The sequence below is a fragment of the Talpa occidentalis genome, unplaced genomic scaffold (assembly GCF_014898055.3).
Source record: "Talpa occidentalis isolate TD23 unplaced genomic scaffold, MPIMG_talOcc4v2.1 talOcc4.12, whole genome shotgun sequence".
NCBI classification, from domain to species: domain Eukaryota; kingdom Metazoa; phylum Chordata; class Mammalia; order Eulipotyphla; family Talpidae; genus Talpa; species Talpa occidentalis.
The window spans coordinates 17,280,845-17,300,127 of NW_023601212.1; the positions used below are offsets into that span (position 1 = coordinate 17,280,845).

At 54.1% G+C, this 19,283-nt stretch overlaps 1 protein-coding gene across 1 annotated transcript; it reads left to right on the plus strand.

Moving 5' to 3' along the window:
• Positions 1-3,328: 3,328 nt before the first annotated feature.
• Positions 3,329-18,847, plus strand: SIDT2 (SID1 transmembrane family member 2). The gene is made up of 26 exons (XM_037505337.2): positions 3,329-4,016; positions 5,572-5,693; positions 5,990-6,154; positions 6,244-6,289; positions 6,741-6,842; positions 6,953-7,036; positions 7,777-7,876; positions 8,072-8,137; positions 9,076-9,169; positions 9,490-9,542; positions 10,269-10,340; positions 10,482-10,559; positions 11,612-11,730; positions 12,054-12,127; positions 12,217-12,283; positions 12,806-12,879; positions 13,019-13,142; positions 13,382-13,499; positions 13,966-14,102; positions 14,340-14,448; positions 14,715-14,791; positions 14,979-15,025; positions 15,301-15,406; positions 15,993-16,103; positions 17,220-17,333; positions 17,420-18,847. The coding sequence occupies exons 1-26, from the start codon at positions 3,834-3,836 to the stop codon at positions 17,480-17,482; spliced, it is 2,505 nt and encodes an 834-aa protein (XP_037361234.1). The 5' UTR covers positions 3,329-3,833; the 3' UTR covers positions 17,483-18,847.
• Positions 18,848-19,283: the final 436 nt, after the last annotated feature.

Sequence of the window (19,283 nt, forward strand, 5' to 3'; positions counted from 1 at the left end):
CCAGCCTGAGCTTTTTCAGTAATTGTCACAATACCAACCAGCCTGTAGCAGAGCCTCTAAGATTCGCAACTTGATGTTCTTAAAGCACCCAGGAAAGCTCTGGCCCCTAATAGACCTGTTAAGTTATATCGGGCTCTAGCTCAGGGTAGGAGTACTAGAGTTCCAGCTTTACTGGCAAGATGAGGAAGGGGGTCACTATGAGAGAAAGTGAAAGCAGATTGGAATGTGGAAGTCCTACATTGACTTTCCAAGCTGGGCCACTGCCTGCATGGAGGGCCCATTTATGAAGATACCTCTTGATACCTTGAGGATCCTTCAATTCAGTGAGGACTGAAATAAGAGTCTTAGAATACTTAGAGAGTTTGTTAGATAATCAAAGTGAGGATTCAAAACTGGGAAACAGTTCAACAGATTTACTCTGAGAACTACTCTGACAATCACAAGTGTGAGTTCAGTTTATTTGCCTCATCTCAGAGTTGCTTATATATGCATGAGAGGAACAATGAATCACGGATGTCAAGAATTATTTGTGTCTTATAGGTTTGGATCTTTCACTTTCCTTTTTTTTTTTTTTGACTGTTTATGCATACAAGAACTGGGGTACAGGCCAGAGGTGTGGAGGGGTGAGAGGATTCACCAGAGACAGAGTGGGGAGCAGAACAGGCAGATTGACTGAAATATACTGCTGAGGGGAGCAGCAGGCAAGACAGGAGAGGTCTGCTGGGACATGTGGGTTAGTTCCCTGGCAGGGGATCATGTTGCAGTGGCTGTGGATAGCTTCATAGTGCTGAGACTTAACCACCAGGGAGGCCCTTCTTTCTTCTTCACCTAAAGAAACTGATATTTTCTGTGTGCAGACAGGGGCAAATGCTGGGGTTTAATCATTTTCATGACTTCTCAAGAATGCTATGAAGACACAAATGTACCTATCATTTAAATCTTTAGGGGCTACTTGGTCATTAGTGGAGAGTGAAAAGTTGGTTTCCCCACCACAGGCAATAGATATCTGCATGGCTGCTTCACAGAGCAGGAATAAGACTGCTCTGACTGTAAGCCTGTTTAGATAGCTTTGTTCCTTGGCTGCTAGACTCCACAAGTGAGCACACGGGGTTCACTCTACCTATCTATAAAAAGACAGCTTCCCCCCAAACCACCACTACTAAGATTCTCTTCAGCTTGACTTCCTGCTGTTCCCCAGCCCCTGCAACTTGCTTCAGGTCTTTATCCTCAAGTATGGATGCTTTGACAGGGGCCAGAAATAACTCTCCCACTCACCATTTGCCCAGTACAACTAGAACAGTACCTGACACATAGTTAAGTTCCCATTAATTATTTATTGCAGGAATGAATAAATATAACTGGTCAATAAGGTAAAATAATCCTTACTGGACCAGTGCCTGGGTAGTAAGTAAGTCAGGGGGAATCTATCAGGATGTGGCCTTTTATGTTCCCGCTCTTTAAACATACCTAATTTGTCTTAAAAAGAAATTCATATACACTGTAAAAAAAATTGTAAATATTTAAAGGATATAAAAACAAAAAAAAAAAAAACATCCACAAACTAGCAATTTTTCTCTATGTACTTATAGAATTAGAGGAAAATAAGGTACATGCTATTTAAAAACCACTTGTGATTAGGAAGATAATCATTGCTAAATTTTATGCATTTTTCAAAGCTTTTTATGCATGTCTAAATATTTGAAAAACATATTGTTTGTATAGTGTCATCTTGTGAATTCTCTGCTTACATCCATAAAGTGTTAAGCATAATTTTTTATTACCTCATGATGCTTGTGCATTTAACCACTCCTTCATCATGGACATTTAAGCTGATTCTTCTATGCTTTATATTGTAAATATCATGATGATCAGCATAGTTCCCCACACATTTTTATCTGTATTTCCTATTTCTTTAGGATGAAGTCCCAGAAGTGGAATTATTGGGTCAAATAATATAAAACTCTTTATAGCTTCCTGAAACAGTGCCAAATTTTTTGTAGAAAAGTTTTCACTAGAACCGAGTCACCAATCTTTCTATAGATGCCTCTATAGAGAAAAGAAATAGCCACACAAGCTTGAAGGATTCCCTGAAGCTGCATATAGGCTGCAGTGGGAAGCGAGAGCACATCGAGCTGTTCTGCCTCAGTTTCCCCTCCACCAGTAGGGAGGCCGTCCAGTGTCCTAATTCTTTGTGGTGCTTCCTTTCTTAAGGTCTTGGGGTGGGGGTGAGGGGGGGGAAATGGACCTGGGTGGAGTAGGGATAGGAGATCCCGACGTTTGAGCAAAGAAAATAATTTGTCAGGCCTCCTTGTTGGCACGAGGGGTTAAGCACCATACTATGACGCAATCTGCACCTCTGCAGCATGAGTTTGATCCCCAGCAGGCCAGGGAGCTACCCACATGGCACAGCAGACCTCTCTTCACTTGCCCACTGCTCCCCTCAGCAGTGTATTTCATCAATCTGCCTGTTCTGTTCCCCACTCTGTCTCTGGTGAATCCTCTCACTCCACGCATCTCTGGCCTGTACCCCAGCTCTTGTATGCATAAATAAATAAATCTTAAAAAAAAAAATTTGTCAACAAGAATACAACATGTGGGGCCTCCCTGGTGGCTCAGGGGCTTGAGCACCACACTATGAAGCAGCCCGCAGCCTCTGCAGCATGAGTTTGATCCCCAGCCTGCCAGGGGGCAGCCCACATGGCACAGCAGACCTCTCCTGTCTCACTTGCTGCTCCCCTCAGCAGTGTACTTCAGTCAATCTGCCTGTTCTGTTCCCCGGCTCTATCTCTGGTGGATCCTCTCACCTACCCCCACCCCCACGGCCCCGCATCTGTACCCCAGCTCTTGTATGTATAAATGAATAAATCTTAAAAAAAAAAAAAGAATACCACATGTGTCGATCCTTCACAGAACAGCCGTCCATTCCAACGTGAATTTACAGACTGGCTGGATAATGAAAGAGGCGCTGGCGGAGGCCTCGCAGGTGGCCTAGGGGCTAAGTCTCAGCGCTCTTACCGCGACAGCCCGAGTTCGATCCCCAAAGGGAGCTAACCCGCTGGTGAATCCTCTCACCAGCAAGCCCCCCTCTCCCATCTCTGGCTTACGCCTCGGTTCTCCTACGCATAAATAAATCTTTTAGAAAGAAAGAATAGCCATGAGAGTTGGGGACGGCGGCGCGTCTCTCCCCTCCGGTTCCTTTAAGACCCGATCCGGAGCCTGGCCCTTTAAATCGGTGTCGGTTTCCCGTGACGTCAGCGGGCGGGCCGGCGGCCCTGCTGTTTACCGCCCCCCGGCGCCGCACGCCCGCGGGAGACCGGGGCGCCGAAGCCGACGCGTCCGCCAGCCCTTAAAGGGCTCGCTCCCCCGAAAAGCCGCGCGGCGCGGAGGACGGCGGCCACCACCTATCACGCCCCCACCCTCGGACACTCCTCCTCGCGCCCGCCCCCGCCCCGCGCCCTCCTCCTCCCTCCCTCCCCCCTCCCATTCCCGGCGTCTCCGAGCTCCCGGCAACCAGCCGCCCCTCGCTCTCGGGGCCCGGGCCGGCCGCAGCTGGGTCTCGGGGCCGCGCTCAGCCCCCCGGAGCCGGCCCCGTCCCTCGCCCCCCGCCCGCTCCCTCCCTCCCCACCCCTTCCCCGCCGCCCTCGCCCCTCGCGGCCCCCGGGGAGCGTCTCCGCCGCTCCTGGGAGGGGACGTTTCCTAATCTCGGGCCGGGGTTAAAGTTCTGGTCCGGGTGAGATGCTGGAAGCCGCCGCCGGAGCCGCAGCCCGCCCCGGAGGTGTCCTGTCGCCCGTCGCCGCCGCCGTCCCCACCGCTGCTGCCGCCCGGCCGGGGCCATGTTCGCGCTGGGCTTGTCCTGCTTGGCGCTCCTGGTGGCCTCTGTGGACAGCCATCTGGGGGTGCTGGGGCCCAAGAACGTCTCGCAGAAAGACGCCGAGTTCGAGCGCACCTACGACGACAAGGTCAACAGCGAGCTGGTCAACATCTACACCTTCAACCACACCGTGACCCGAAACCGGGTGAGGGATGGGGCAGGCGGGGAGCGGGTGGAGGCCGGGCCAGGTGGTCCTTGCACCCCCCTGGCCTCTCCGGGGCCTCAGGAACTGCCGCCCCAATGGGTTTCGTTTCCCAGAACTACCTTGGGACCGCTCGGTTAGACCCCCCTTTGCGGTGTTTCTCTGAAGCCCCCACTGGACAGTTTCTGAAGTTGTCTCATTCCCATCTTCGCCTGGACCCTTCCTTTACAGCAGCTGTGGTCTGAGCAGGATTGGCGGCTGCCTACACAACACCCAGAATTGACAACTCTGGTCTGGGTGCAAAGAGAAGAGTCTTGCTACAGGGCTTGTCCCAGAAACTCCCCAGAGGCATGGGGCAGGCCCCAACTGAAAGCCTCTGCCCTAGCAAGTTACAGCCCCGATATCCCAGGGAGGTGATCTGGGGTGATTGCTGGACTTGCAGGCTGCTGTAACTGTTGGGACCTTCCTAGTCCTGCTCCTGCCCTAGAAAACCAGCTGGCCTTGTAAGCTGAAGGTAGAGATAAGGCCAACTCCAAGTTGAGTGGGAGGAGAAAGGGAGTTTGTCTACTGTGGAGAATCCAACGCATCTTTACTTCTTCCCCAGGCCCCAATTGGATATGGCATAGCTAGAGGGGAAGTCCAGACCCAAGGCAGAGCTGAGATGTGAAAAATTCTTGTTTCTCAGTTCTCTCAATGACTGGTCTTATTAAGAAACAAGGAGATGAGAATGGAGAAATCTGCTTTTTTCTCAGGCTGGGGAGTGACTCTGTGGCAGGCCAAGTTTTGCCTGGGTTGGTGAAGTTTGAGTTTCTGCTTATCTGGGGTCACTCTGAGAGCTGTAAGCTTGGGTTTTGGTAGCCCATAACAAGCATTCCTGTGATTTGTTGATTTATTTATTAAGCTCTCACTGTCCTACCTACTTTCCTGCACAGCACCAGGGGTGAGAGGGTCCCTGTTTTATACAGGAGACACAGAGGCTCAGTGATGTGCAGTGACCTCTTCCTCAGCCCCATCCCATGGTCAGAGCTAAGGCTAGAACTTGGCTCTTTTGGTTTTCAACAATCCCTGTCACCCCACCCCCACCTCTGACCCCAGATGAGTTGAACAGGAGCTTCCTGGCTCACAAGGAAGAAGACTGAAGAGCACTTCTTGCTCTTCTCTGTGCGTGCGCTTGTGTGTGTACATGCACTTGCATATGTGTGCAGGCATCCCATGACCATGGATAGGAATGGGGTGTCCTGGCAATACCTGTGGTCTCCATTGTGTTTCCTGCTGGGAAGCAAGTTGCTGGGGTCCTGTTGCTCTGCACATACCTGGCATCCTGGTGCCAGTCTCTTCTGTCTCCCCTCTAACTCAGCACAGGTCCATCCTGGAGACTGGGGACTGCCCTCGCATAGAAGGGGCAAAGCTAGCTCTCTAGCCTGCCCCAGGATGGGGGACAAACAAAGAAGTTGGCCTGAGGGTGGGCAGAGCGCCCAGTCTCTGGAGTCATGTGTCCCGGGTGACAGGTAGCATCACTGCAAGCACAACTGAGTGGCATTTCTCTATCATTCTATAGACTGAGGGAGTGCGTGTGTCTGTGAACGTGCTGAACAAGGAAAAGGGGGCTCCTTTGCTGTTCGTGGTCCGCCAGAAGGAGGCTGTGGTGTCCTTCCAGGTGCCCCTAATCCTGCGAGGGCTGTGAGTAGGACCTGGGGGTCAGGGAGGGGGGTAGGCCAAGGCCAGGCCTTGCCCAGAGCCTCACCCAGGGCCTTGTCTTGGCCTCAAACCTCTAGGGAGCTCTGGTTCTCATCCCTATTCCCTGAACCAGGAGACTGGTTAATGGCATGAGGACAAACCAGCCAGCCTGGAACTTGCCAGCCTAATAAGGGTAGGGAGGTGGGTGAGACCAGAATGGAGGAATCGAGATGTTGCTCCCCTAGAGTGACAGGCTGGCTGGGATAGTGGTCAGTTTCTGACTCTGCTTTCAATCATAGGTATCAGCGCAAGTACCTCTACCAAAAGGTGGAACGAACACTGTGTCAGCCCCCCACCAAGAATGAGTCCGAGGTCCAGTTCTTCTATGTGGATGTGTCTACCCTATCACCGGTCAACACTTCGTACCAACTCAGAGTCAGCCGAATGGATGACTTCCTCCTCAGGTCTGCAGGGGAGCTCAAGGGAATCGAGGGAACTAGATTCTTTCCCAAGCTCTGGGAGTGACCTTGGGGTGCTCCTCTCTGCCCTACAGGACTGGAGAGCAGTTTAGCTTCAATACTACAGCAGCACAGCCACAGGTAAGTGCTCCCTGTGAGCAGCACCTCGAGGAGAATAATGGGGAACTTGAACATGGGAGTGGGAGCATCAGCAGTTTTGCTGCTGACTCAGCTCTTCATGGAGGGACTCTCTGGAAACAGGAGCTCTGGCCCAAAGGGAGTAAGGGAAAGCTGGCATAAGACAATACAGAAGCAGCTTTCTTCCCTACTTGCCTCTTGGGCACTGAGTGCCCAGCTGAGGTTGAGGAGTGGGGTTGGCCTTGCTTACATACTTGTGCTCACCTGACTGAGGTGAGCCTGGGGGCTTGGGCTCTGGATTGGATGATCCTGCCTGCCTCTACCAATGGCCAAGGCCTTGCTTCCCAGAGAGCCTCCATTGCCCAGTCCTAAGGGGATCCACAGTGTTCCCTTTTGGAAGGGCAAAGAGCATCTTCATAAAATGGGGTTCTCTCCACCCTTCGTGTGACCTCAGTACTTCAAGTATGAGTTTCCAGAGGGAGTGGACTCAGTGATTGTCAAGGTGACCTCTAAGAAGGCCTTCCCCTGCTCTGTCATCTCCATCCAGGATGTCCTGGTAAGTTACCTGCCCTCTACTCTCCACCAGTGGGTTGCAGGTCTGCTAAAAAAGAGGGGACAGGGCCTAGTCCCTGCCCCACTCCCTGCCACTCCGCTCCTCCTCTCTAGTGCCCTGTCTATGACCTGGACAACAACGTAGCCTTCATAGGCATGTACCAGACTATGACCAAGAAGGCGGCCATCACTGTGCAGGTAGGAAGCTCACATGACCTGGTGGGGGATGTGGCCAGGTGATTAGCTTTCCAAACCTTCGCTTAATAGTAGGATGCCCGTGAGTTCCATAATGGGCACACACATACTTGTGCTCACCTGACTGAGGTGAGCCTGGGGGCTTGGACTCTAGATTGGATGATCCTGCCTGCCTCTACCACTTTCTGGCAGGGTGAACCTAAGCCTGCCAACAGGGGTAATGACAGTACTGAGTTCTGAGAGGGCTTTGTAAAATAATAGGACCGTGTAAAATAATAGATAGATAAAAGGAATTTAACATTGACAGCACAGGTGGGCCTTGAGGGGACCTAAATGAAACAAGTCAAAAGGAGAAAAAGGAATAAAAAAATGACTCAGTGATTTGTGAAATACAAAGCAAGGGAAAAAAAGCAATTTAACAAAACAAAAACAACCCTTAGGCTTTGACCCGAGAATGGTGGTTACCAGAGAGGGCAGGAGGGGGTGGGTGGGTGAGGTTAATTGGTTTGTGGTGGTGACTGGACATTTGGTGGTGGGCGTGGGGTGATAAATACAGTTGTTGAGGTGAGAAACTGTACCCCTGAAACTTCTACAGTGTTGTAAACCATTGTTACTTCAATCAAAAGAAAATGGAAAAAAGAGTCTAGCATAATGTCTGGTCCAAAGTAGGTTTGCAGACAAGGATGATGATGTGATGATTGGGGATGATAATGATGATAATTGTCCTCATGGTTATCCTGCAGCGCAAAGACTTCCCCAGCAACAGCTTTTACGTGGTGGTGGTAGTGAAGACTGAAGACCAGGCCTGTGGGGGTTCCTTGCCTTACTATCCCTTTGTAGAAGGTAGGTTGTGTGCCCTTGGGCCTGCCTAGGGATGGAAAGGGCTTGGTGACCTGGGAGGTACAAGAGCCCATGAAACTGATGGCTGGGTTTAATGGGCTATGGGTTTCTGGCTCCAGATTCTCCCAGGTCTGCTCCCACCACTATAGCCAAACTCTAGGCAGCCATTTCTTTGTCAATTTGACATTTTACTTCCAGATGAACCGGTTGATCAAGGGCACCGCCAGAAAACCCTGTCAGTGCTGGTATCTCAAGCAGTCACATGTGAGTGTGGGTGGCTGAGGGGGTATGAGCTAGCCTCTGGCTCTTTCTCTCCTGGGGTGGGGTGTGTTCTCTGAATGGAAAGGGGGATGAGGACCCACTCCCAGCTGCTGGGGCAGAAATGGGGAGTGTTCTTGGCGAGCTTCACTGTGGGACCTCCTTCCTTGGCCACCGTGACAAAGCCCGATGGGGTGAGTTCCAGTACAGTGCAGTATGTGGAAGTGCTGAGGTCTGGTTCCCTCTCCGCCATATATGAGCAGTGAAATCTTGCTGAGTCTATTTTCTCCACTCTGTGACGTGGCAATAGAATCTGTCTCACTAGTCCTGCTAAGTTGAGGTTAAGCACAAAATGAATACGAAAGTACTAGGCCCCTTAGTTGTACTTAATAAATATTTACTGAGTAATTGAGTGGAGCCCTTTGTAAACTGCAAAGTGTGAGATAAAAATAAAGGATTGTAATGGAAGGGGAAAGAAGCTGCCTCCCCTATACGAAGTATTTATTCAGCAAATATTTATTGAGCACTTTCTGCCTGCGAGGAGCTGTGCTTCGGCTGTCATTCTTAGGGAGCTCCTGTCCGGAGGGGCAGGAGGCTGCAGCCCTGCAGGGTGCTGAGCAAAGGCTGGGAGCGTGGGACATAGAAGGCTTCCTAGAGGACATAGCTCCCGAGCTGTGTTTTGAAGGTTAAGTCAAGATGGAGTTTTCAAGAAAGAAGTAAAGGAAAAAGTTCTAGTAGAGGGAGCAGCATGAGCAAAAGTGGAACAATCTCAGAGTCTGGCATATTTGGGGAACTCCCTTTTGTTCACACTGGCTGGGCCATGCCATTTGAGGGGAGAGGTGAGATTGGACTGGGCAGAGAATGCTGGTCCAGAGGCCTTTGTGCACCAGGGTGGGCAGTCTTGGAAGATGTCGGTGTTCACCTACCTGTTTCCACCTCCACAGCCGAGGCCTACGTTGCTGGTATGCTCTTTTGCCTGGGCATATTTCTCTCCTTCTACCTGCTGACCATCCTTTTGGCCTGTTGGGAGAACTGGAGGTATAGTGGAATTACTTTCCATTGCAGGGTGACTTGGGCTGGGGATGTGGGGAGATGGCCTGGCAAGTAATGGTGCATACCATCCAGGGGTGAAGGAAGGCAGGTCTCTGTTAAGGTCTGTGGTCTCTTCCTATGGAAACTAGCCTCCCCCCTTAACATAAGCAGGGAGACCCCACATTGCTTCCCAGCCTGGGAGGAACCTTGGAATCATGGATGGGGTCAGGGTTATGGGGTGGAGAGGGTGGAAGGCAGACCAGCCTCATGTAGAAGGATCCTCATCCCGTCATCCCCTGGTGTGCCTCTGGATTCTGTCCCTGCAGGCAGAGGAAGAAGACCCTCCTAGTGGCTATGGACCGAGCCTGCCCAGAAAGCGGTATTTCCAGAAGACCTGGGTGGGGAGGGCAGTTTGCTATATATTTTGGGGGGGATGCGTTTGGCTGGTTTTCTCAGGGGTTAGAGGAGGAAGGACTAGCTGGGGCCTTGGATATCCAGTTGGGAGTAACCCTCTCCATTTGGACACGGGTCTGGGGTATCATGCCCGCACCTCCCTAACATGCCCGTCCTAAAGGCTGCTGCTTGATTTGATCGCTGGGCCTAGCTACGCCGTCTGTCCACCGCAGACGATGTGGCTCAGTCTCTGGGATTATTAACCTTTCATTCTCTCTCCCTTTCTCCCACGCTTCCCTCTCTTTCTCTCCTCCCTCCTGCTTGGGACCTTCTCTCTCAGCTTCTCTTCTTGGTAAGCTCCAGGTGCTGTGGGCAAGGAGCTGGAACCCAGAGTGGGAGAGGGAGGGAAGCACAGCGGTGTCTGGGAGGGACCTGGGCAGGCCATGCGGCCCTGTGCCTGCTGCTCGTAACCTAGATGCATCTGTTCCCTGACTTTTCTCTCCCTCTAGGGAGGACAAAGAGTGGCAAGTGTTTCCACTGGGGATGTGCATGGGGGTGGGCAGGTGGTGGGAATGAGCTGTGTTGCTGGTATAGGTGCTCACTCTTTGCTGCTGGCATGGCCCTTCTGTGTCTCTCCTTTCTGGACCCTTCCCCTCTCTCTCTCTCTCCTGTTTACTTCCAGGGCTAAGGGGATCTTGGCTTCTTGTTGCAGGGCACCCACGGATCTTGGCCAATTCCTTCCCTGGCACCCCCCCTTACGAGGGTTACAACTATGGCTCCTTTGGTACGTGTCAGAGCAGGAGGTTGTGCTTACCCACTGCTGATACCCATGCCCTCTGCAGCTGCTCAGCCCTTTGGGGATGGGCTCAATGTCCCTTCTCCTGAGGCCCCTCCTACCTGCCTCAACACTTAGCCTTCCCTGCAGAGAACTGTTCCTGTTCGGGATCTACTGACCGACTGATTGACAGCACGGGCAGTGGGGACCTCTCCTACACTTACCAGGGTGAGTGGCCAGGGCTGCAGAGTCCTCTGAAGCAGGGCCGGTGCTGGCTGGGTGAGCTGTGATGGCAGGTATTGCCTCTTCTGCGAGATGCTGAAACCCTGAAGGGCCTGCTGTCTCCACGCCCCTCTCCTCCCTTATCCTCTGTGGTCCCCCTTCCCTGGTAACTTTCCCTTTCCTTTAAAGGGCACGACCAGTTCAAGCGGCGCCTCCCCTTTGGCCAGATGCGGCAGCTGTGCATTGCCATGGGTAGATGTAGGGAGGGGGTGTGGACTGCTCTGCCAATCAGCTTCTGCCCGGGCAGTTGACTGGAGCCGGCAGGCTCTGGGGCCAGAAAGATGCTTTGTGCATGGCTTCCCCATCAAATGCCAGTAATTGCCAGCTCTTGTGTCTTCTGAGATAAGCAGGCACTGGCCCATGAGGTTGGTTGGCTGGCACCCTAGCTACCCCCAGGCCAGGTGTTCTGGTTTGCTGTTGTGTTTGCCGGCATCTTCACTCCCTGGCCTGCTGGGGTAGGGGGTGTCATGTCCTGCCCCTTGGGGACTGGTCAGGCAAGGTCACAGGAGGAAGCTTCTGAAGGCACAAGAAAAAGTGCTCTTCCTAGAGGCAGCCTCTCACCCTTGCCTACACCCCAGGGCCCACTGGGTCTTCAACCTAGTGGGTCTCAAGGCAGTGTCTTCTCAGAACCCACAAGACTGGGCACCTAATCAGCATGACTTACACTGAATTTATTCCTGTTGCTTGTGTCTGGGGCCTGGGGTCTGCTCAGTGTCCCGGCCTGGAAGCCCTAGTTCAGTGAGGGGGCAGAGATGGGAGCAAGACTGGGGATCCCTGTTTGGGGGACTTTCAGAGCCCACTCTTGCTCTTCCCCTCAAGGACTTAGGAGCTCCTAATACTCCTCCCTGGGCCTGAGCCCACCTCCACCCCTATACTAAGTCCCAGCCCACAATCTGCCTTTTCCCACTGCCTAGTAATTGTAACAATTGCCGCAGGTGGGTGGGCGCAGACCTTGGGTTCTGTGTCCACCAGACAACCCTTCCTCCCTGCCTCCCCAGAACGTTCCCTTGACCCGGTGGGTACTCGGCCACGACTGGACTCCATGAGCTCTGTGGAGGAGGATGACTATGACACACTGACTGACATCGATTCGGATAAGAATGTCATCCGCACCAAGGTCTGGCACCACACCATCTGCCCTGGCCAGGGGGTTCCCCAGGAGGGGAGAGTCTGGTTCAGGCCCCTGAGTATCTCCCTCTGGGGGTCGCTTGTTGGGGAAGCAAAGGGAAAGAGCCCAGCTGGGGCATGCTAGGTTCTAGCGGAAACTAGCTCAGCTCACAGCCCTTCCAGACTGACTGGTCAGTGGCAACGGGATGGCCTCGAATCCCGCCCACAGAGTTCTGGCCTGTGTGAGGGAGGGCCTCTTCTCTTCCCCTAACGTGGGTGAGATGGGCCGCTCCCAGGCCCTGGGTAAGCGGGCTCACTCCAGCGTCTCTCCAGCAATACCTCTATGTCGCCGACCTGGCCCGTAAGGACAAGCGTGTTTTGCGGAAAAAGTACCAGATCTACTTCTGGTGAGTGGGCGGAGCAGGGTGGGTGTTCCCGGCAGGGCAGTATAGCTGCTTCCCAGGCCTTGCCCCTCACTGGTCATCCTGCTTCTCAGGAACATCGCCACCATTGCTGTCTTCTACGCCCTTCCTGTGGTGCAGCTGGTGATCACCTATCAGACGGTGAGAGAACTGTGGGCGGGCGCTCCCCCAGTGCAGGCTCGCCTTTCCCACAGTCTGGGACACACCGCCCCCAAGGGCAGAGCCTCCCAGCCCAGGGCTCTCGAACAAGGACAGGTCTTAGGTCATGAGACCTGGGTTCAATCCCAGCTGTGCTCTACAGGTGAATGACCACAAGCCAGTCACCCTCCCGGAGCATCAGTTTCTTCATCTGCAAAATGGGGTCAACCACAACCGCCCGGGATGTGGTGGGGATTTATGAAATGAAAGTCCTGAGGCTCTCTTAAATCTTGGTTTCTCTTCCTTTTCCTCTACTGTGGGGCAAGAACCTCGTCATGGTCTTGACCCAGGGTTTTCAGTCACATGTGATGGTGGGGGCAGGGTGCACATGTGCTCTCACCACTGGCCGGAGTGGCAGTATGGGACTGGGTGGTGAGGTTTGTGCCAGCTGCTCCCCCCACTGGGCAGTGGATCAGTCGGGCGCTCTCAGCAACCCCCTGCTCCCTTTCTTGCTCCTTGCTGCAGGTGGTGAATGTCACAGGGAATCAGGACATCTGCTACTACAACTTCCTCTGTGCCCACCCACTGGGCAACCTCAGGTGGGGGCTCTTTGTGGGGATCCTTCCCCAACAAATGGTGAATGAGGTCATGGGGAGGAGGGGTTCTGCAATGCCCCCCTCAGGTAGGGAAAAGACCAGGGCATGAGAAGAGGCTCTGCATCCTGTGTTCCTCTTCTAGCGCCTTCAACAACATCCTCAGCAACCTGGGGTACATCCTGCTGGGGCTGCTCTTCCTGCTCATCATCCTGCAGCGGGAGATCAACCACAACCGGGCCCTGGTGCGCAATGACCTCTATGCCCTGGTGAGCACCCACCTGTTCACCCACTGAGGCCTTACCTCCAGGCCCTTTGCAGCAGGCATGCCCCAGCCCTGCCCACCTGCCCAGTTCACCCACACTCTCCACTCCTCTCTCACAGGCTCCTTCTTTGGGGTCCCTTCTTCCCTATCTCCCTCCTTTTCTCCCTCCCTCCCTCCTTTTGCTCCTTCTGTTTTTCCTTCTTACCTACCTTCACGCTCCCTTCCATCTCTTTCTCCCAATAGGAATGTGGGATTCCAAAACACTTTGGCTTGTTCTATGCCATGGGCACAGCTCTGATGATGGAGGGGCTGCTCAGCGCTTGCTATCATGTCTGCCCCAACTACACTAATTTCCAGTTTGGTGAGTGGGGCCTCCCTCTTCCCCATCTGAAACTAGAGCAGCGACTGCCTGAATCCTCCACCATCTCCAAGTCACCTACCTGCAAGGATCCTAAGACTCCACTGTAGGAGACTCCAGGGCTGAGGTGCTCATGTGCACACATCCCAGCGTATAGAAAATAGGCACCTAGATGCCATTTCTTTCATCGGCTGTGTGTCCAATGGAAAGGCATGTGCCAGTGCTGAGAAAATGAGCATGATAAGACATGGCCCCTGGTATCAGGATACTCACACTAAGTTGCCCTTGTCGGGGGAAGTCAGACTGGGTGACAGCCCATGGGTGGCAGTGTGGTCTGGTAGGGACAGTCGAGGGACTAGAGCTGAAGTACCAGATCTGTGAGTGGGAGGAGATGCGGGGGCTCTCTCCCATGCTGAGGGGCTGACCTGGAGCTCCATGCCAAGGCGGGGTGGGTGTTTCCCCCGTGCAGACACATCGTTCATGTACATGATTGCCGGGCTCTGCATGTTGAAGCTCTACCAGAAGCGGCACCCGGACATCAACGCCAGCGCCTACAGCGCCTATGCCTGCTTGGCCATCGTCATCTTCTTCTCTGTGCTGGGCGTGGTGAGACCTTGACCTGTCCTGCTCATCCCATAGGAAAGGTGCATTCGTGTGTAGACACATGCATGCCCTCTTCTGATCTCCCTCGGAAGAGACCCTGGTATCCTTCCCAAAGGGGCCTTGGGCCCCCGAGAATCCCAGCCCAGCTGAGTAGTGAGCCCCAACTCTGGAGGAAGGGCAGGCTGTGGGAGCAGCTTTCCTCGGCCCCTCCTTAACTTCTGCCCTCGGTGGCCCCCATAGGTCTTTGGCAAAGGGAACACTGCTTTCTGGATCGTCTTCTCAGTGATTCACATCATCTCCACGCTGCTCCTCAGCACTCAGCTCTACTACATGGGCCGGTGGAAGCTGGGTAAGGGCATGCCCAGGGCAGGGCGTATGGAAGGGGCATGCTGGTCCCCATGGAATGAGGGGGTTGGTGACCGTGGGGACCTGGACTCACAGGAGACTTTCATGGGTTCTGCCCTGTCATTGGGGGAGAACTTCTCCAGGGGAGGAATCACTGGGTGAGCTCCTAGATAGCTGTGACCTCAGAAGCCCTGGGCACCTCTCAGCTGTGCAGAACAGGGGGTTGGGAAAGGCAGGGCCTGTACATTTCAGTACCCTCCTTTCTTGCAGACTCGGGGATCTGCCGACGCATCCTCCATGTGCTCTATACGGACTGCATCCGACAGTGCAGCGGGCCCCTCTATGTGGTACCTGCCAGCAACCCTGCCCCTCTGCCGCCATCTGCTCTCTTCCCTTGGGTTGTGTGTGTTTGTGAATGGGGGGCAGTTAGCTGAGAGCCCAGGATAGTGGGGGGACCAGCTGATTTGGGCCTTCTTCCACTTCTCTCCCTGTCTCTTTCCCCCTCTCAGTCCCCGTGTCTCTGCTTCCCTCCAGGACCGCATGGTGCTGCTGGTCATGGGCAACATTATCAACTGGTCGCTGTGAGTCTAGCCATTGTCTGGGGTAGCCTGGCTGGGCGGACAGCTGGGGACTTGGCTGGCCACTGGCTGCGCTGGGGACCACGGACAAATTCAGAGCTTTGGGCATGAGAAGTGGGGGCTTCAAAGAGAAGTGGTGGCATCTGGGTCCTAAAATTGTCTGTGGGCCTCTGAACCCGGCCCGCATCATAATCAAACATGGGGTAGGGGCAAGAGGGGGCCCTTTTCTTGATCTCAGCCCTCCCCACTTCATCAGGCCTCCTTCCTCCACCTTCCAGGGCTGCCTATGGGCTCATCATGCGCCCCAATGATTTTGCCTCCTACTTGTTGGCCATTGGCATCTGCAACCTGCTTCTTTACTTTGCCTTTTACATTATTATGAAGGTGAGTGGGGACAGCTGAGTCTCTGCCAGCTGCTCTGCTTTCGGGGGAAGGAGATGGGCACAGCCTTCCTGGGGCAGCCCAGGAGGCAGTGAGAATTTTTCTGTCCACTTGCCTGTGCCAGTGAGGTTTGAGGAGGAGAGAGGCTAAAATCTTTGGCATGTACCCTCTGGGCGTCATTTTCAGAACCGCTCCCATATTTAGGAATGTCCCCTAAAACTGGAAGCAGGTCAGGTCCCATTCAGTGCAGGACTGAGACTCTCAGGTGGGACTCACTGAGCCTGTGGTGGGCTTGGGTCTCTGAGTGCCAGGTGCCTCCCAAGAAACCCTCACACCATCTGGTGTGCGAGGACCCTTGCCAGCACAGGGCCTTGGGCCCAGCCAGAGTGGATCAGAGGTGAGGATACCAGACTGCTAATATGGGCATAAATTGAGCTCTGTGGCTATGCAAGGTGATGGCATGAACCCCAGAACTTCCTTACGGATCCCTCCTGAAACCTGGGCAGGAACCCAGGAGAGCAGCCTCAGAGCAGGCTGGGAGATGGGGTGGGGCAAGGCCCTCATTCATTCTCTGCCCTCTCCTTGCCAGCTTCGGAGCGGGGAGAGGATCAAGCTCATCCCCCTGCTCTGCATCATCTGCACCTCAGTGGTCTGGGGCTTTGCACTCTTTTTCTTCTTCCAGGGACTCAGCACCTGGCAGGTGAGTGGTCATCCTGCAGGGTTTGGGTGGGGAGTGGGGGAGGGGTGAGAGAAGGGTCCCCACAGACTCGCTGTGAGCCAGCAACTCACCAGTTCTCTTTCTGAGCCATGCTCTTTCACAGTGGCGTCCTCATTTAATCTTCCTAGCAGTCAACAGGCCATCATGCAGCTAGTCCCATTTTACTTAGGAGGCGGTTGAGGTTTAGGGAGGTTAAATGACCCGCCCAGGGTCCCCCAGCCCATGAGTGGCACAGCTGCGGTTTGAAGCCTGAGGGAGGGGTCAGGCTCTCTCCTCAGCCTCATGGGCACCTCCTGTGGTTAAAGTTAAACCTTCAGTCCTGTGATTAGCCCTAAGCCTGACAGAGATTTATTCCTGGCTTACTATTTACAGTATGAGGCATGAGATGAAGTGTGTAGGCAAGACAGGCAGAAGACTGAGAGGCCTCTATGAGATAGGAGGTGCAGGAAAGCTTCCTGGAGGAAGCAGGCCTTGCTCTAGGTCTTAAAAACCTGAGGAACAGGAAGGGTCCTGTGACCCAGAAGTGTTGTGACCCAAGAAATGCTACTGAGGCAGACAAAGGTGAGGCAGACAAAGGTGAGGCAGATTTGGGTGTAGGTGAGGGCCGGGCACGTATTTCTTGGTCATCTCTGTGGCCTCAGTGTGCAGCACAAATCGCTCCCCTCCTCTCCCCCAGTGATGTCCTGCCAGTGTTTGTTGGGTAGAGGTTTTGGGTAGAAGATGTTAGACCCACAGACCACAGCCTCTGTTGTTCTGGGCAGGGGTATGTGACTGGACAATAGTGCTTTGGAGGGAAAAAAATGAGCCTGGGGGGGCAGTGTTTAGAGTGGAGGCAGAGGCCATGATGGGGTTGGGGGTGGGGGAGCTCTAGAATCTCAAGGTAGTCTCAGCCCCTGCTATTAGAGCTATGAAGAATCTAGGGGGAGGAGGGCAAGAGAGAAAGCAAAGGGCAGGGTCCCGAGCCCCAGGGAAGAAATTTATAACAAAAAGCCAATTCTTAGATGTTCAGTTGGCAAAGGGCAGTCAGGGCGCCTATGGGGAAACAAGGGGTGGCGGGACTGGGGAGTGTGAACTGGCAGCTGGCCCTGTCCTCCCCAGAAAACCCCTGCAGAGTCACGGGAGCACAACCGGGACTGCATCTTGCTGGACTTCTTTGATGACCACGACATCTGGCACTTCCTGTCCTCCATTGCCATGTTTGGGTCATTCCTGGTATGTGAGCTTCTCCCCTGAGCGGGAGGGTGGGTCAGGGCAGCAGCAGCGCCCTCTGCCTGTGCCTGACCCGTGTCCACCCCCAGGTGTTGCTCACGCTGGACGACGACCTGGATACTGTACAGCGGGACAAGATCTACGTCTTCTAGGGGAGCCGGGCCCCTTGCTTCACTCGCGGGGCCCCGAGCCCCAGCCTGCTGCCCAGAGCCTCACTAGCACTGGGGTGTGAGTCCCGGCCCCGCTGCCCAGAGCTGGGTGGCAGCGGGACAGCAGAACTAGTCCAGACCAGGCGCGGGGACAGTCTTGGGGGTGGCCTCGAGCCTTGCAGATGCCCCCTGCTGGGGAGGAGGCCTGCTCCTCTGAAATCCTAGGCTTTGGCCAAAATTGCTGCTTTATTCTCAGTGTTGGGACCTCCACAGTCCCCCTCTGTTGGTTCTCCTTTGTTCCTCTAAAGGATGAAGGAGGAAAGTGTTGCCCTGCCCATCTCATGCCTTGCAGTCTGTCCATTCATTCTTCCCTTCCCCCGCAACCTGGACCCAAAGCCCTTTTTTCCTCTCAGACTCCAGAGCAATGGTCCGGGACCTGATACTCTGCTCTGCAGCCGGGCCCTACTTCTCTGTGGGGTTGTACCTGGCTGCCGCCACTGCCCACTCAGTCATCTGGGGTGGGTGGAATATAGGTTTCTGCCAGCCTCATGGTGCTAAGGCCTGCAAGGGGCCCTGGGCCTGCCCCTCTGACCTACGCTCAGGGCTGGCTCTTTGGCAGTGAGAATTAGCCCACAGTTGAGGGCCTGACTTCTGAGGTCACCTTCCATCCCTTCAGCCCCCAGACTGATGCTGGCACCAGGATTGGAGGGAAAAAGCAACCCCTACCCCATTTCTTCCTTCCTTCCTCCAGGCTCTTAGTCCTGCCAAGCCCCCGATGGGGGCCTTTCAGTGCCATTGACACTGCCCAAGAATGTTCCAGGGCAAAGGAGGAGGATACATAGAGCCCAGCCCGCCCTGCCCCCTATGTGGCTGCCCGAGCCCCAGTGCCTACCTGAGAAAGGGGCTTGAGGAAGGGACGTGGCATTTGCTGTCAGTCCCCAGTCCCAGCCTCACTCTAGGAGTGGCTCTTATTTCCGTCCAGGGCTGGGTCTTGTTTCCTTCCAGCCTTCAGCCAAGTTCTGTGTCCATCACACATACATATGGAGTTTACACTGAGTTGCCCCGGCTCTGGGCCTCTGGCTGCTCTAGTCCTTGGATCCCCTTCATCCTACCTGGTCCATTCCAGATGCCAAGACTGGGGGAGGTCAGGTCGGGCCTCTGCCTTGGAGATGGGAATGTGTTTTCTTCTCCCCCACTTGTTTTTTTAGCCCTCTCTGAGGCTGGGGAGAGGAGATGGGTCTGGATTTTTCAGAACTCCGTTTAATGTCTGTTTCCATGCTATGGTTGCATTTCTGTTTTCTATGAATGAGTCTGCATTCAATTAAAGAAACAACCAGACATACTTCTTGGACCCCTTATTCACTCCCCCTTTCTGGACAGAGATTTTGAGGATGGGGGGCAGGGTGGGGCCTCCATTTTCCAGTTCTTCTACTGTGACTTTCTCCTTCCAGTTCCATTGGGAACACAGCTCCTTGATTCACCCCTTATTCTCTCTCATTTGAGCAACAGCATCAACTCAGTAAGCATTTCTCAGGAGCTAGCTCTGCGAGGTGGAGAGAAAAGCCTTAGCCTGCCATCTCACCTGATGGCAGGTGGGGGCATGGAAAGGGGTTTTGAAATGACCCTGGAAGGTCGATTTGGGTTTCAATGGTGGGGGGGGGGGTGTGTTGGGTGTGAGGAAGGTGGTGACTCCAGGATATTTCTGGGTATGGGTCACTCCCCAGCTGGTCTCCCTGCTCTTCCCCGCAGGCACCACTGGGGGGTGCACTAGTTCTATGCACCACTGTGGTGGGTGGCACCTCCC

Bases quoted from the DNA above. Each gene is read 5' to 3' on its own strand.
- SIDT2 (XM_037505337.2), top strand. From the start codon at position 3,834: ATGTTCGCGCTGGGCTTGTCCTGCTTGGCGCTCCTGGTGGCCTCTGTG. The intron at 14,449-14,714 runs GTAAGGGCATGC...CCTTTCTTGCAG, and splicing joins CATGGGCCGGTGGAAGCTGG to ACTCGGGGATCTGCCGACGC. The intron at 15,026-15,300 runs GTGAGTCTAGCC...TCCACCTTCCAG, and splicing joins AACATTATCAACTGGTCGCT to GGCTGCCTATGGGCTCATCA.